Genomic DNA, 14,016 nt, shown 5'->3' on the forward strand with positions numbered 1-14,016 from the left:
GCTCATTGAGCCCCCTGGTGATTTGCTCCCCAAAGTAAACATCCAGAATTGCTCTCTTTGCAAGAGTTTTAGATCTCGATCTCCCCTTGTGGGGTCGCTTGTCACTATTTCAATCCCCCTGAAATGTAACCCATTGCTTTTGCCTTGGTGATGGGTTCAAAAATGTTGGGATAGATTATGAATCTTTCTCCCTTTATCAAGATTACTTTGTGCATTTTTAATTTTAATTGTTACAGAATGATTAGAAATTGGGCTGGAATACTGATTCAAAGTAGATTTTATTACAATTTTTATAGACATTTCATTTTTTGTAAACGGAATTATTTATTGTAGTTTAGATATAAATTCATTTTTCTTTGCATGGGTTCCGGCACATTGTTCACTGTGAAAGCAACACTGTCAATACCACATTGGCGTCCACAGATAATCACTGTGGTTCTTAATCTCTGTCCATATATAAATGAAATAGGTTTTGCCTAATAAATACACGCTTTTTTGAAAGTAGGTGTTTTCCGAGTTCACTGCTGTTGGCTGGTTTCCACGCAGTCTTCCTGTAAGGAGAGCCGTTCAAGAATTCCTGTGTTTCTTCTTTGTTGTCAACGAAAAGGGTTAAACGGTGATAGGCCTCCAGCACTGGCGCTATAGAATGGCCACCCTCTGCCTCATTCACACGTGTCTTTGCTGCCAGCCTGCCTGGTGATCTCCTGATGGCTGAGCAAATAAATATCGATGAATGTAAAGATCTCATCGGATGTGGTGGGCTCCATGAAACGCTCCCGATCAACACCGTGCTTGTCAATCAGAACCATGTTAAAGTAGAACCTGGAAATATGCAATGCTTGTCTGCCGAATTAAGAGGGAGAGATGACAGTGTCAGGGATGCAAATTAGGCCAACATCACCGAAGACAATAATACATTACTCGTGCATCTATTTCACTTGTGTTTTTTACAGTTTTTTATTCACAGTTTATTTATTAGGAAATTATTGTGACTTTCACCTTTTAAAGCATCTAATTAACAGCTTTATATGTGGATAATTCATGGGTTATTTAATTTATATTTGCTTTATGAACTAACAATTCGAATGGAAGTTTTTGAGAGCCGAGATTGTGCTTGTAAAACTCTATGTACAGAATTGTGTACTAAATACAAAAACAATGAACATATTACCCATTTGATACTGCACAAGGGAAAAGAAAATTGCTAGTAGTCGTCTTATTCTGTGTATTTGCCTATAATCCAGTGTCCTTGAGAAATTTATTGGACGCTCCTAATGTGTCACCGGGATTACCTTAATTCTTCAATGGTTTCCACCGAGAGCTGCTGCCCACGCACACGTCCCACCTCTCTTGGTGCCTCTCCAATCAACTCAACCATAATCACATGCCGCTGATCTAGCCCACAGCTGGCCCTCTGAGAAGGAAGTGGTGTGAATAGTGTAGGTCAGTGGTGTCCAACCTTTTTTGGTTAAAGGAGCCCCAAGTGAAATTCTGAGGAACCCCCAACCATCTCTAACAGGGACTCTGATCAGATGCATTGTAAGGAACCCCCAACCCTCTATAAGAGCGTGTCAGATCAGATGCATTGTAAGGAACCCCCAACCCTCTATAAGAGCGTCTCAGATCAGATGCATTGTAAGGAACCGCCAACCCTCTATAAGAGCGTGTCAGATCAGATGCATTGTAAGGAACCCCCAACCCTCTATAAGAGCATCTCAGATCAGATGCATTGTAAGGAACCCCCAACCCTCTATAAGAGCGTGTCAGATCAGATGCATTGTAAGGAACCGCCAACCCTCTCTAATAGCGCGACTGAGATCAGATGCATTGTCAATTCTTCTGTATTTGACTAGTAAGTTGCAGGGAACCCTTTTAGGGATGCCGGGGGAACCAAAGGGTTCCTAGAAACCCTGGTTGAAAAACACTGGTGTAGGTGATGTCACAGCACTGTTAATGATGAGGTCTGCATGACCTTGACAAGGCCACTTCACCCCACAATATTGTAATGTATGCAAAACTAGAGGGATAAAGATTTGCTCTGCTTCACACGACCTGCACTGCACAAGCTATATGAAAATAAGAAAGAATTGCCGTGTTTTTCTGAATGCTGACAAGGGAAACTGTTTACTTCACTTTCAACTCTCCGTGAATTTTGCCTTTCAGAGCTGGATAGATCCAAAACATACTATAGTTGATCAGCACCATTATCCAAATGTCTATTGAATATAAGAGAATAGCGATTCAATCTAAGTTAGTTTGTAAACATTGTGAGCTGAGACTGGGCAGGGGTTTCATTTCCTCTGGGGAGGTTATTATACTTTTACATCTATGGAGTTAAGTTTTGCATTTTAGGCGTTTTCCACAGTCCGCAGAGACTCATATGCAAGAGGCGCGGGTCAGGTTCCTCCTGCTTCCACTGAAGAAGGTTAAGCATATTTTGACTGTGCTATTGCCGAGAGGCATCAGGACGAATATTCAGATCAATGGTGAGTTCCTTTGTACTCCACATGTTAACATTCGTGATAGGTGAAAAGTGTATATGTGTGTGTATATATATAATAAATATATACACAGACAGACACACACACACACACACACACACACACACACACACACACACACACACACACACGTATTTACCCGGATTTAATATGTTGCTGCTACTGGCTCACTTTGGGCCACATTGGGTTAAACAAAAAAAAGCATAAAAGTCTAAAAAGATAGTCTATAAATCTGTTTTTGAAGTGAAACGTCTTTGCTGGCACAAATCTCTGTTTGTGGAGACGGAAGCACAGTAACGGACGTGATGCAAGTGTGGGCAAATGAGGGTAATTGTGGGCAAAAGAGGCCGTTGCCGTGCGCATGCGTAGATGTGCCTGTCGGCTCGCACATAGGCAGATGCAGCAATCGCCGCGATCAAGCGCATGCGTAGTCTCCCTCACCATCCCCGCGAGCAAGCGCTTGCGCAGACACCCTCAGCATCTCCGCGATCAAGCACATGCGCAGAGATTCCCTCAACATCTCTGCAAGCAAGCGTATGCGCAGAGACCCCCCAGAATCTCCGCGATAAAGTGCATGCGCAGACTCCCTCAGCATCTCCGCGATCAAGCACATGCGCAGAGATTCTCTCAGCATCTCCGCGATCAAGCACATGCGCAGAGATTCCCTCAGCATCTCCGCGATTAAGCACATGCGCAGAGATTCCCTCAACATCTCTGCAAGCAAGCGTATGCGCAGAGACCCCCCAGAATCTCCGCGATAAAGTGCATGCGCAGACTCCCTCAGCATCTCCGTGAGCAAGTGCATGGCCAAAACCTCCCTTCGCATCCTGCGCATGTGCAGAGATCCCCGTCGTAGTCAGCACATGTGCACAGGTGTAACTCCATCAGTGAATGCGCAGACACGGGAGATTCACCCTGCGCATGCGCATATATGGCAGACAGCAACAGCGCTCACATCCGGCACATGCGCAGAGTAGCCCAAACCCTGGCCTTCGGCTCGGTGCACATGCGCAGAGTAGCCCAAACCCTGGCCTTCGGCTCGGTGCACATGCGCAGAGTAACCCAAACCCCGGCCTTCGGCTCGGTGCACATGCGCAGAGTAACCCAAACCCCGGCCTTCGGCTCGGTGCACATGCGCAGAGTAGCCCAAACCCTGGCCTTCGGCTCGGTGCACATGCGCAGAGTAGCCCTAACCCTGGCCTTCGGCTCGGTGCACATGCGCAGAGTAACCCAAACCCTGGCCTTCGGCTCGGTGCACATGCGCAGAGTAACCCAAACCCTGGCCTTCGGCTCGGTGCACATGCGCAGACTAACCCAAACCCCGGCCTTCGGCTCGGTGCACATGCACAGAGTAACCCAAACCCCGGCCTTCGACTCGGTGCACATGCGCAGAGTAGCCAAAACCCTGGCCTTCGGCTCGGTGCACATGCGCAGAGTAGCCCAAACCCTGGCCTTCGGCTCGGTGCACATGCGCAGAGTAACCCAAACCCTGGCCTTCGGCTCGGTGCACATGCGCAGAGTAACCCAAACCCTGGCCTTCGGCTCGGTGCACATGCGCAGAGTAACCCAAACCCTGGCCTTCGGCTCGGTGCACATGCGCAGAGTAACTCAAACCCTGGCCTTCGGCTCAGTGCACATACGCAGACTAACCCAAACCCCGGCCTTCGGCTCGGTGCATATGCGCAGAGTAACCCAAACCCTGGCCTTCGGCTCGGTGCACATGCGCAGAGTAACCCAAACCCTGGCCTTCGGCTCGGTGCACATGCGCAGAGTAACCCAAACCCCGGCCTTCGGCTCGGTGCACATGCGCAGAGTAACCCAAACCCTGGCCTTCGGCTCGGTGCACATGCGCAGAGTAACCCAAACCCTGGCCTTCGGCTCGGTGCACATGCGCAGAGTAACCCAAACCCTGGCCTTCGGCTCGGTGCACATGCGCAGAGTAACCCAAACCCCGGCCTTCGGCTCGGTGCACATGCGCAGAGTAACCCAAACCCTGGCCTTCGGCTCGGTGCACATGCGCAGAGTAACCCAAACCCTGGCCTTCGGCTCGGTGCACATGCGCAGAGTAACCCAAACCCCGGCCTTCGGCTCGGTGCACATGCGCAGACTAACCCAAACCCCGGCCTTCGGCTCGGTGCACATGCGCAGAGTAGCCCAAACCCTGGCCTTCGGCTCGGTGCACATGTGCAGAGTAACCCAAACCCTGGCCTTCGGCTCGGTGCACATGCGCAGAGTAACCCAAACCCCGGCCTTCGGCTCGGTGCACATGCGCAGAGTAACCCAAACCCCGGCCTTCGGCTCGGTGCACATGCGCAGAGTAACCCAAACCCCGGCCTTCGGCTCGGTGCACATGCGCAGACTAACCCAAACCCCGGCCTTCGGCTCGGTGCACATGCGCAGAGTAGCCCAAACCCTGGCCTTCGGCTCGGTGCACATGTGCAGAGTAACCCAAACCCCGGCCTTCGGCTCGATGCACATGCGCAGAGTAACCCAAACCCTGGCCTTCGACTTGGTGCACATGCGCAGAGTAACCCAAACCCCGGCCTTCGGCTTGGTGCACATGCGCAGAGTAGCCCAAACCCTGGCCTTCGGCTCGGTGCACATGCGCAGAGTAGCCCAAACCCTGGCCTTCGGCTCGGTGCACATGCGCAGAGTAGCCCAAACCCTGGCCTTCGGCTCGGTGCACATGCGCAGAGTAACCCAAACCCCGGCCTTCGGCTCGATGCACATGCGCAGAGTAACCCAAACCCTGGCCTTCGACTTGGTGCACATGCGCAGAGTAACCCAAACCCTGGCCTTCGGCTCGGTGCACATGCGCAGAGTAACCCAAACCCCGGCCTTCGGCACGGTGCACATGCGCAGAGTAACCCAAACCCCGGCCTTCGGCTCGGTGCACATGCGCAGGACCAGCATTAACCCTGCCTCACTTGGGAGACAAAACACAACAACAACACAGAGACACACATACACAGAGAGAAACACACACACTCACACACACACACACACAGAGACCCAAACACGCACTAGGAATTCACAGTTAGAATAAATATAGAAGTGCCAATAGCTAAAACGGGGGGGGGGGGGGGTGCTGAGCACGCGCGTTCTAAGTCACACTTCTTTGCATTTTGTTACTGAAATTGCGTTTTGATTTTTAATTGAAAACATCACCACCACAAATACAATTTCTGTGACAAAAGACAAAGAACTTTCACTTAAAATGCGCGTGCTCAGCACACACACTTTCTTCTTTAACCTGTTGCTTTAAAATCAACATTTATCCCAGGTTGTGATCCCTACACGAGTTCTTCATAGGTGAAAAAAAAGTTTCCTCTTGTTCCATTAAAAAGTATCACAACCAAAAAGAAACATAATGTCTCCAGGACGTATACGGCATGTGGAAGATTCCGGCATTCAAATCAATAAATGCTGAAAATCTCCCAAGCACTTTTGAGCCTTTTTTTTTAAACAAACGTTTAGTCCAAATTTTGACCTAAATATTTTGACAGCCGCAACACGTGTATGAATATGATTACACTCCCACAAACACATACATGGTACATACATATACCGTACACTCCCACAAACACATACATGGTACATACATATACCGTACACTCCCACAAACACATACATGGTACATACATATACCGTACACTCCCACAAACACATACATGGTACATACATATACCGTACACTCCCACAAACACATACATGGTACATACATATACCGTACACTCCCACAAACACATACATGGTACATACATATACCGTACACTCCCACAAACACATACATGGTACATACATATACCGTACACTCCCACAAACACATACATGGTACATACATATACCGTACACTCCCACAAACACATACATGGTACATACATATACCGTACACTCCCACAAACACATACATGGTACATACATATACCGTACACTCCCACAAACACATACATGGTACATACATATACCGTACACTCCCACAAACACATACATGGTACATACATATACCGTACACTCCCACAAACACATACATGGTACATACATATACCGTACACTCCCACAAACACATACATGGTACATACATATACCGTACACTCCCACAAACACATACATGGTGCATACATATACCGTACACTCCCACAAACACATCCATGGTACATACATATACCGTACACTCCCACAAACACATACATGGTACATACATATACCGTACACTCCCACAAACACATCCATGGTACATACATATACCGTACACTCCCACAAACACATACATGGTACATACATATACCGTACACTCCCACAAACACATACATGGTACATACATATACCGTACACTCCCACAAACACATACATGGTACATACATATACCGTACACTCCCACAAACACATACATGGTACATACATATACCGTACACTCCCACAAACACATCCATGGTACATACATATACCGTACACTCCCACAAACACATACATGGTACATACATATACCGTACACTCCCACAAACACATACATGATAAATACATATAGCGTACACTCCCACAAACACATACATGATACATACATATACCGTACACTCCCACAAACACATACAGGATACATACATATATTACGTACACTCCCACAAACACATACATATACCGTACACTCCCACAAACACATACTGTACATGATACATATACCGTACACTCCCACAAACACATAAATGATACATACATATACCGTACACTCCCACAAACACATACATGATACATGCATATACCGTACACTCCCACAAACACATCCATGATACATACATATACCGTACACTCCCACAAACACATACATGGTACATACATATACCGTACACTCCCACAAACACATACATATACCGTACACTCCCACAAACACATACATGATACATATATACCGTACACTCCCACAAACACATACATGATACATACATATACCGTACACTCCCACAAACACATACATGATACATACATATACCGTACACTCCCACAAACACATACATGGTACATACATATACCGTACACTCCCACAAACACATAAATGATACATACATATACCGTACACTCCCACAAACACATACATGATACATGCATATACCGTACACTCCCACAAACACATCCATGATACATACATATACCGTACACTCCCACAAACACATACATGGTACATACATATACCGTACACTCCCACAAACACATACATATACCGTACACTCCCACAAACACATACATGATACATATATACCGTACACTCCCACAAACACATACATGATACATACATATACCGTACACTCCCACAAACACATACATGATACATACATATACCGTACACTCCCACAAACACATACATGATACATACATATACCGTACACTCCCACAAACACATACATGATACATACATATACCGTACACTCCCACAAACAGATACATGATACATATATTGTACACCCACAAACACATACATATACTATACACTCCACCCTTGGGTAAAAAACAAACAAAAAAAACCCATGATGCCCACACTTTGCCTCCGTAGCGATGACATGAGAAGGCCGGCCATTACAGGAGGCACCGGGAAGCTCTGTGCATGCAGAGACACATAGCAGAGATCAGACGTGCCAGCCGGCCGAGATGAGCCGCTGGCCGAGCTGAGCCGCTGACTGAGCTGAGCCGCTGGCCGAGCTGAGCCACTGGCCGAGCTGAGCCGCTGACCGAGCTGAGCCGCTGACCGAGCTGAGCCGCTGACCGAGCTGAGCCGCTGGCCGAGCTGAGCCGCTGGCCGAGCTGAGCCGCTGGCCGAGCTGAGCCACTGGCCGAGCTGAGCCGCTGGCTGAGCTGAGCCGCTGACCGAGCCGAGCCGCTGGCCGAGCCGAGCCGCTGGCCGAGCCGAGCCGCTGACCGAGCCGCTGACCGAGCCGAGCCGCTGACCAAGCCGAGCCGCTGGCCGAGCCGAGCCGCTGCCTGAGCTGAGCCGCTGGCCGAGCTGAGCCGCTGGCTGAGCTGAGCCGCTGACCGAGCTGAGCCGCTGGCCGAACAGAGCCGCTGGCCGAACAGAGCCGCTGGCCGAACAGAGCCGTTGGCAGGGCTGAGCCGCTGGCCGGGCTGAGCCGCTGGTTGAGCTGAGCCGCTGGCCAAACAGAGCCGCTGACCCCTGGACTAGGAATATTATACTTGTGCTGTCAAATCGTAGCTCTACATTTCTACAAATAAGTTTGCTAGTAACCAGACGCCTGCCCATATTTGGGCATACTGCGGACACATTTCAATAAGATAAATGTTCTGATCTAATGTATTTGCCATTATTAGAAAGGGTTTGCTGTGTAATTATAAAGCTTTGACATTGTAATCCATTCTATTTCATGTCTAGGTGATACTCTGATTGCTTATTTACATGTCATTGCCCAGAATCCCTGGCTGAGATAATGGGGAAGGGCAGGCTGCAGTGGAAGTGCTGTATACTAAGAGATAATGGGGAAGAGCAGGGCTGCAGTGGAAGCGCTGTATGCTAAGAGATAATGGGGAAGAGCAGGGCTGCAGTGGAAGCGCTGTATGCTAAGAGATAATGGGGAAGAGCAGGGCTGCAGTGGAAGCACTGCATGCTAAGAGATAATGGGGGAGGGCAGGGCTACAGTGGAAGCGCTGTATGCTAAGAGATAATGGGGAAGAGCAGGCTGCAGTGGAAGCACTGCATGCTAAGAGATAATGGGGAAAGGCAGTGCTGCAGTGGAAGCACTGCATGCTAAGAGATAATGGGGAAAGGCAGTGCTGCAGTGGAAGCGCTGCATTCTAAGAGATAATATGGAAAGTCAGGGCTGCAGTGGGAGTGCTGAATGCTAAGAGATAAGGGGGAAGGGCAGGGCTGCAGTGGAAGCGCTGTATGCTAAGAGATAATGGGGAAGAGCAGGGCTGCAGTGGAAGCACTGCATGCTAAGAGATAATGGGGAAAGGCAGTGCTGCAGTGGAAGCACTGCATGCTAAGAGATAATGGAGAAAGGCAGGCTGCAGTGGAAGCGCTGTATGCTAAGAGATAATGGGGAAAAGCAGGTTGCAGACATGTCAGAGACGTGTGCACTTATTTAACCCCGGCTGTGCTTATAAGCTTTGTAATATGGCAGGCATATGTTTATAGGGATCCATGTTATAATGCACATGAAGGTGACACACTGTGCTCATTTGCATGCCATTACCCAGAATCCCTGGCTGCAGTGGATGCATTGCATGCTAAGAGATAATGGGGAAGGGCAGGGCTGCAGACCTGTCTGGGATGTGTGACTGTGCTCACACGTGAGATTTTTATTTGCTATCTAGGTGAGAAATCATTTTCAACAACACTTTTTGCAAGTGGTGGTAGAAAGCAGTCACTGCTGTGCCTGATGCACAGGAAGGGTGCAGGTGTGTGAGCAGCGCAATAGAAAAAGGTATAACAGGTAAAAGTCATTAACCTGCAGGTCCCTCAGGGGCGGGTTGAGCTGAGTGTGACGAAGCATTTAAGCATTTTTTTTTTAAATGTCACATACCTGCTTTAAAAAAAATTTCATTTAAAAAAAAAAACCTACTGAAAAGAAGCTCTCCCATTTAGAGAATGAGTAATTAGTTCCCGTCTCACAAGGTTCCAATGAGCGACGAGTTAACATACGGTAAACCTGCCGCGAGCTAATGAAAGGCTGTATTCAGATAATGTACGCGGTGGCTTTCACAGTAAGAAGTTATCACAATGCTGACCTGCAATGGTAACTACAGAAAAAACTAACTGCAACAGCTGCTTCCCAGCGAAGGAATCTGAGCGGACTTAAAGCCGCACTGCTATTGTACGTCAAAACATGTTTACTGTAAGACAAATATGGTGCAGTGGTGTAATGGTCACTGCCATCGTCCATCATCACGGAGTGAGACCAGTATAGCACGGGTCTGTAGGCTGAGAAAAGGAACAATGCAACTGCTGAAGTTCTATTCTGTAAATCTCCGGGGGTAGTACCTACTATATCGGGGGGCGGGCAACTCCTGTCCTCAAGACCTCCCAACAGGTCAGGTTTTCAGGATATCCCAGCGTCAGCTCAATCAGTCAAAGACCGAGCCTATGATTGAGTCACCTGTGCTGACGTTGGGATATTCTGAAAACCTGACCTGTTGGGAGGTCTTGAGGACTGGAGTTGTCTACCCCTGTGCTGTATATAAAGCTGCAGCCGGCCACAAGACAAACCTTTGTAAAGAATTCAGCCGTAAAATTGGCGTCCTTAAAGAAATCTAACCATTCTAATAGCAAATATTGAACTGCCTTTCATTTTGTTATCTCTTATTCTCTTTTCCCTTATCCCACTTTATCCTTTCTCAGAGAGCCAGTAAAGATAAGGGCAGTGAGAGAGCAGGCTCAGTGTTATCACACAAAACAGAGGCGTCGGAAGAAATCCAATCCCTCTCACATCTCAGCTCGCTGTGCTCACATACTAACGTTAACAAAGGAGCGAGAAATACTTATAGGTGTCAGATTTGGGTAAAAGATACATCCATTAGCCGGGTGTAACGTGTCACTGTCACTCATACACTTTGGTCCAAGGAAGGATGACCCCTATAAGCAATTACAGTAGAAGAAACTAGTGAATAAATTCAAGGGGTGTTGAGGGTCTCATGAGGGGTGTTAAGAGGGCCCTCTAAGGGGTAAGTGGTTTAGATGAGGGCTGAGGGGATCTATGAGTGGGGTATATATAAGGGTTGGGGTTATATAAGAGGGGTGTGGGGGTGTAAAAGACAAGTGTGTACCTATTTGATTAATGAATGAAGTTCAGTGAAGTGGCTTCAACTGTTAATAAGTTATTAATAAGTTATTTCTAAATCCCTGCAACTACCTGGGGAAGGATTGGCCATATAATCTTGGGATACTCCAGTTTGAAGCCTAATGCTGTGATAATTTATATAAACCCAGTCTCAGATAATAGAGGCCCACTATAAGGCCATAACGGACAAAAAGATTTTCTACAAGAGGGCTTTCATTCATATAGCCATAGGGTAATGCATGCACACTCATACCTGCATGCACTCATAGATACATACTGTACATATGCTAGAAGATGCAGATAAGACTGCCTCTCCTCATTGCCACAGTCACACGCAGACTGCCATGGAAAAGTCAACCAGTCTCTCATGTCCACAAAAGATTTTGATGACCTGATGCTGGGGCCCACCAGGAATTTGCCCGTATGTCCCATGGCTTAGTCCGGGCCTGTAAATGGCTACTTTAATGTGGGAGCTCTCAGGAACCATTTATATCGTGGTCCACAACAAACTTCATCTAGTGATTCTGAACTGGTTAGGAATACTGACTGAGAGGCCACAACCTGTAGGGTCTTTACATTTAGTGGGGGTGTCCAACTCCAGTCCTCAAGGGCCACCAACAGGTTTTAAGGATATCCGTGCTTCAGCACAAATGGCTCAATCAATGACTGAGCCACCTGTGCTGAAGCAGGGATATCCCTAATACCTGGTCTGTAGGTGGCCCATATGGACTGGAGTTGGCCACTCCTGACAGATGTTTAGCACATTTTCCACCCAACAAACACACGACTCGTTACGATTTTCTGTGTCTCTGTGAAACTCTCAGAGGATCCCAGAGGTGACCGCAGCTGAGGAGACGTGTCCGCACCCACCTGCAGGATGGAGTTCTGGAGCCTGTAGTAGCGATCAGAGGCACTGGGAGCCGAGACAATCAGAAGACGCTGCTTTTCAAAGAACTGATCCAGGAAACTTCCAGCGGAGTTCACATTGACGTTTATCTGCATAGCTTGAGCCATGAAGAAGAGATAGAGACAGGAAGACACACACACGTCAGAAGACTTACAGGCACTGCATGCTAAATTCAGGTACGGTTTACTCACTTTCTGGCTCCTTGTCAGTCCCACATCAATACATATATTTATAAGTAGAAAAGGCACATAACAAAATCAGTTCCGAGCACATTTACACGTCTCAGACAGATCTGCCACTTTGCCCTTCCTCATTATCTTGTAGCATGCAATGCATCCACTGCAGCAAGGGATTCTGGGTAATGACATGTAAATGAGCAGTGTGTCACTTTTTGCTTTAAATCCATTTTGACATGGACCCCTATAAGCTTATGCCTGCCGTATTACACAGTTTTTCAGCACAGCCCGGGTTAAAGAAGTGCAGAGCCAGTAACCCTACTCACAGACAGCAATTTTAACCTTTTGGATCTCATCAGTTACACTGGCTATGCAACGTGAAGCTGGGATAGGTTCCAACCACACATTAAATAAGTTATGGTGGGTAAAAAACGTGTTTAACGCATTTAATATGTAGAAAAGGTAATATTTGGCTATGGCTTAGGTTATCTGTATCTCATCCAATCGCACTACAGAAGCACCCTTACAGCCGCACTATTATACAGGAGCAGTCCAAGCTACATATTTAAATAATTAAAATAAAAGATCTGAACTCGGCTTCGGGGACTCCCTGCTTCCCGCGATACTGACCTCCACAGGGGGCGCCACTAGCAGCTCCGGCTGGACTAGTTGGGGGTATCCAAATGGCGGCTTAAATGTCCTGCATCATGAGGGCCAATTGGAAGCCGTGATGTCATCCCTTGTGTCTTCCTATTGGCCCCCGTGACTGGGACATATAAACCTCCAGAGCTGCACCCCCTTAGGAGGTAAGAATCTCAGGGAGAAGGGGGTCCCCGGAGTCAGCTCCGGAGACCCTCTGCTTCAATCCTACTTTATCTGCTCCATAGTAACAGTTATTGTTTCTGCACGCACAGTCCTACTGCGAGTGTGATCGGGCATTTTACCAGGCTGTTACTCCAGTGTGTGTCTCTTTAAGACGATGGCTTGTGTCCGGCACAGATCCGCGGTGCGGTAAGTTACTCACGTGTGCAGGTGGCTGGCGTTCCTGCCCAGTGTTGGCTGAAGAGGCAGACTCTGGAAGCCGGGCCTTGCCGATCGTAGCCTCCTTCACAGTTATACGCACAGATGGCGCCATAGTTGTTTCCTGCAGAGCTACATGTGATATATCCATGGAGAGGGGGTGTAAGATCCGGGCATCTCCTCACTGCATAAGCAAGATAACAGAGAATCAACCAAAGGAACACACTACAGAGGCAACGTGTATAATAACGTTCATTGGAATAACTTATACAGGTGGTCCTCGCTATCCGTCGAATGGCTTATCCGACGCCGGAGAATGCATTCCCCTGATCGCATTATCCGACATCGGAACGCGTTATCTGCCGCTCGCCGCCACGGATTAACATGGGGTCCTCCATCCAACGGTCCTCCATCCGACGGTCCTCAATCCGCCGGCGGTTTGCTGGACGGATCCGGCGGATAACCGAGGGCTGCCGGTATTTCATATGGTGCTTTTCTCTCAATGGGACTCAACGTGCTTCACAATTGCAACAAAAGGGGGGGAGGTTCGGGGTAGCTGAGAGAAAAGCAATGTCTCTCTGGTTAATTAATTAGAATTAATACTCATATAAATGATCATAGACAAAGTAATG

General features: G+C 47.8%; 1 protein-coding gene across 1 annotated transcript in view; it reads right to left on the reverse strand.

The window, feature by feature from the left end:
- Nucleotides 1-279: 279 nt before the first annotated feature.
- SRPX2 (sushi repeat containing protein X-linked 2) overlaps nucleotides 280-14,016 on the reverse strand; it is an 85,118-nt gene continuing 71,381 nt past the window's right edge. The window contains exons 8-11 of the mRNA XM_075572795.1: nucleotides 13,389-13,568; nucleotides 12,152-12,285; nucleotides 1,293-1,414; nucleotides 280-843 (exon numbers count right to left, since the gene is read on the reverse strand). Of these exons, the coding sequence (XP_075428910.1) occupies nucleotides 663-843; nucleotides 1,293-1,414; nucleotides 12,152-12,285; nucleotides 13,389-13,568 (617 nt within the window). The 3' untranslated portion in view covers nucleotides 280-662. The remainder of the gene's footprint in view (nucleotides 844-1,292; nucleotides 1,415-12,151; nucleotides 12,286-13,388; nucleotides 13,569-14,016) is intronic.

The sequence above is a fragment of the Ascaphus truei genome, chromosome 16 (assembly GCF_040206685.1).
Source record: "Ascaphus truei isolate aAscTru1 chromosome 16, aAscTru1.hap1, whole genome shotgun sequence".
NCBI classification, from domain to species: Eukaryota; Metazoa; Chordata; class Amphibia; order Anura; family Ascaphidae; genus Ascaphus; species Ascaphus truei.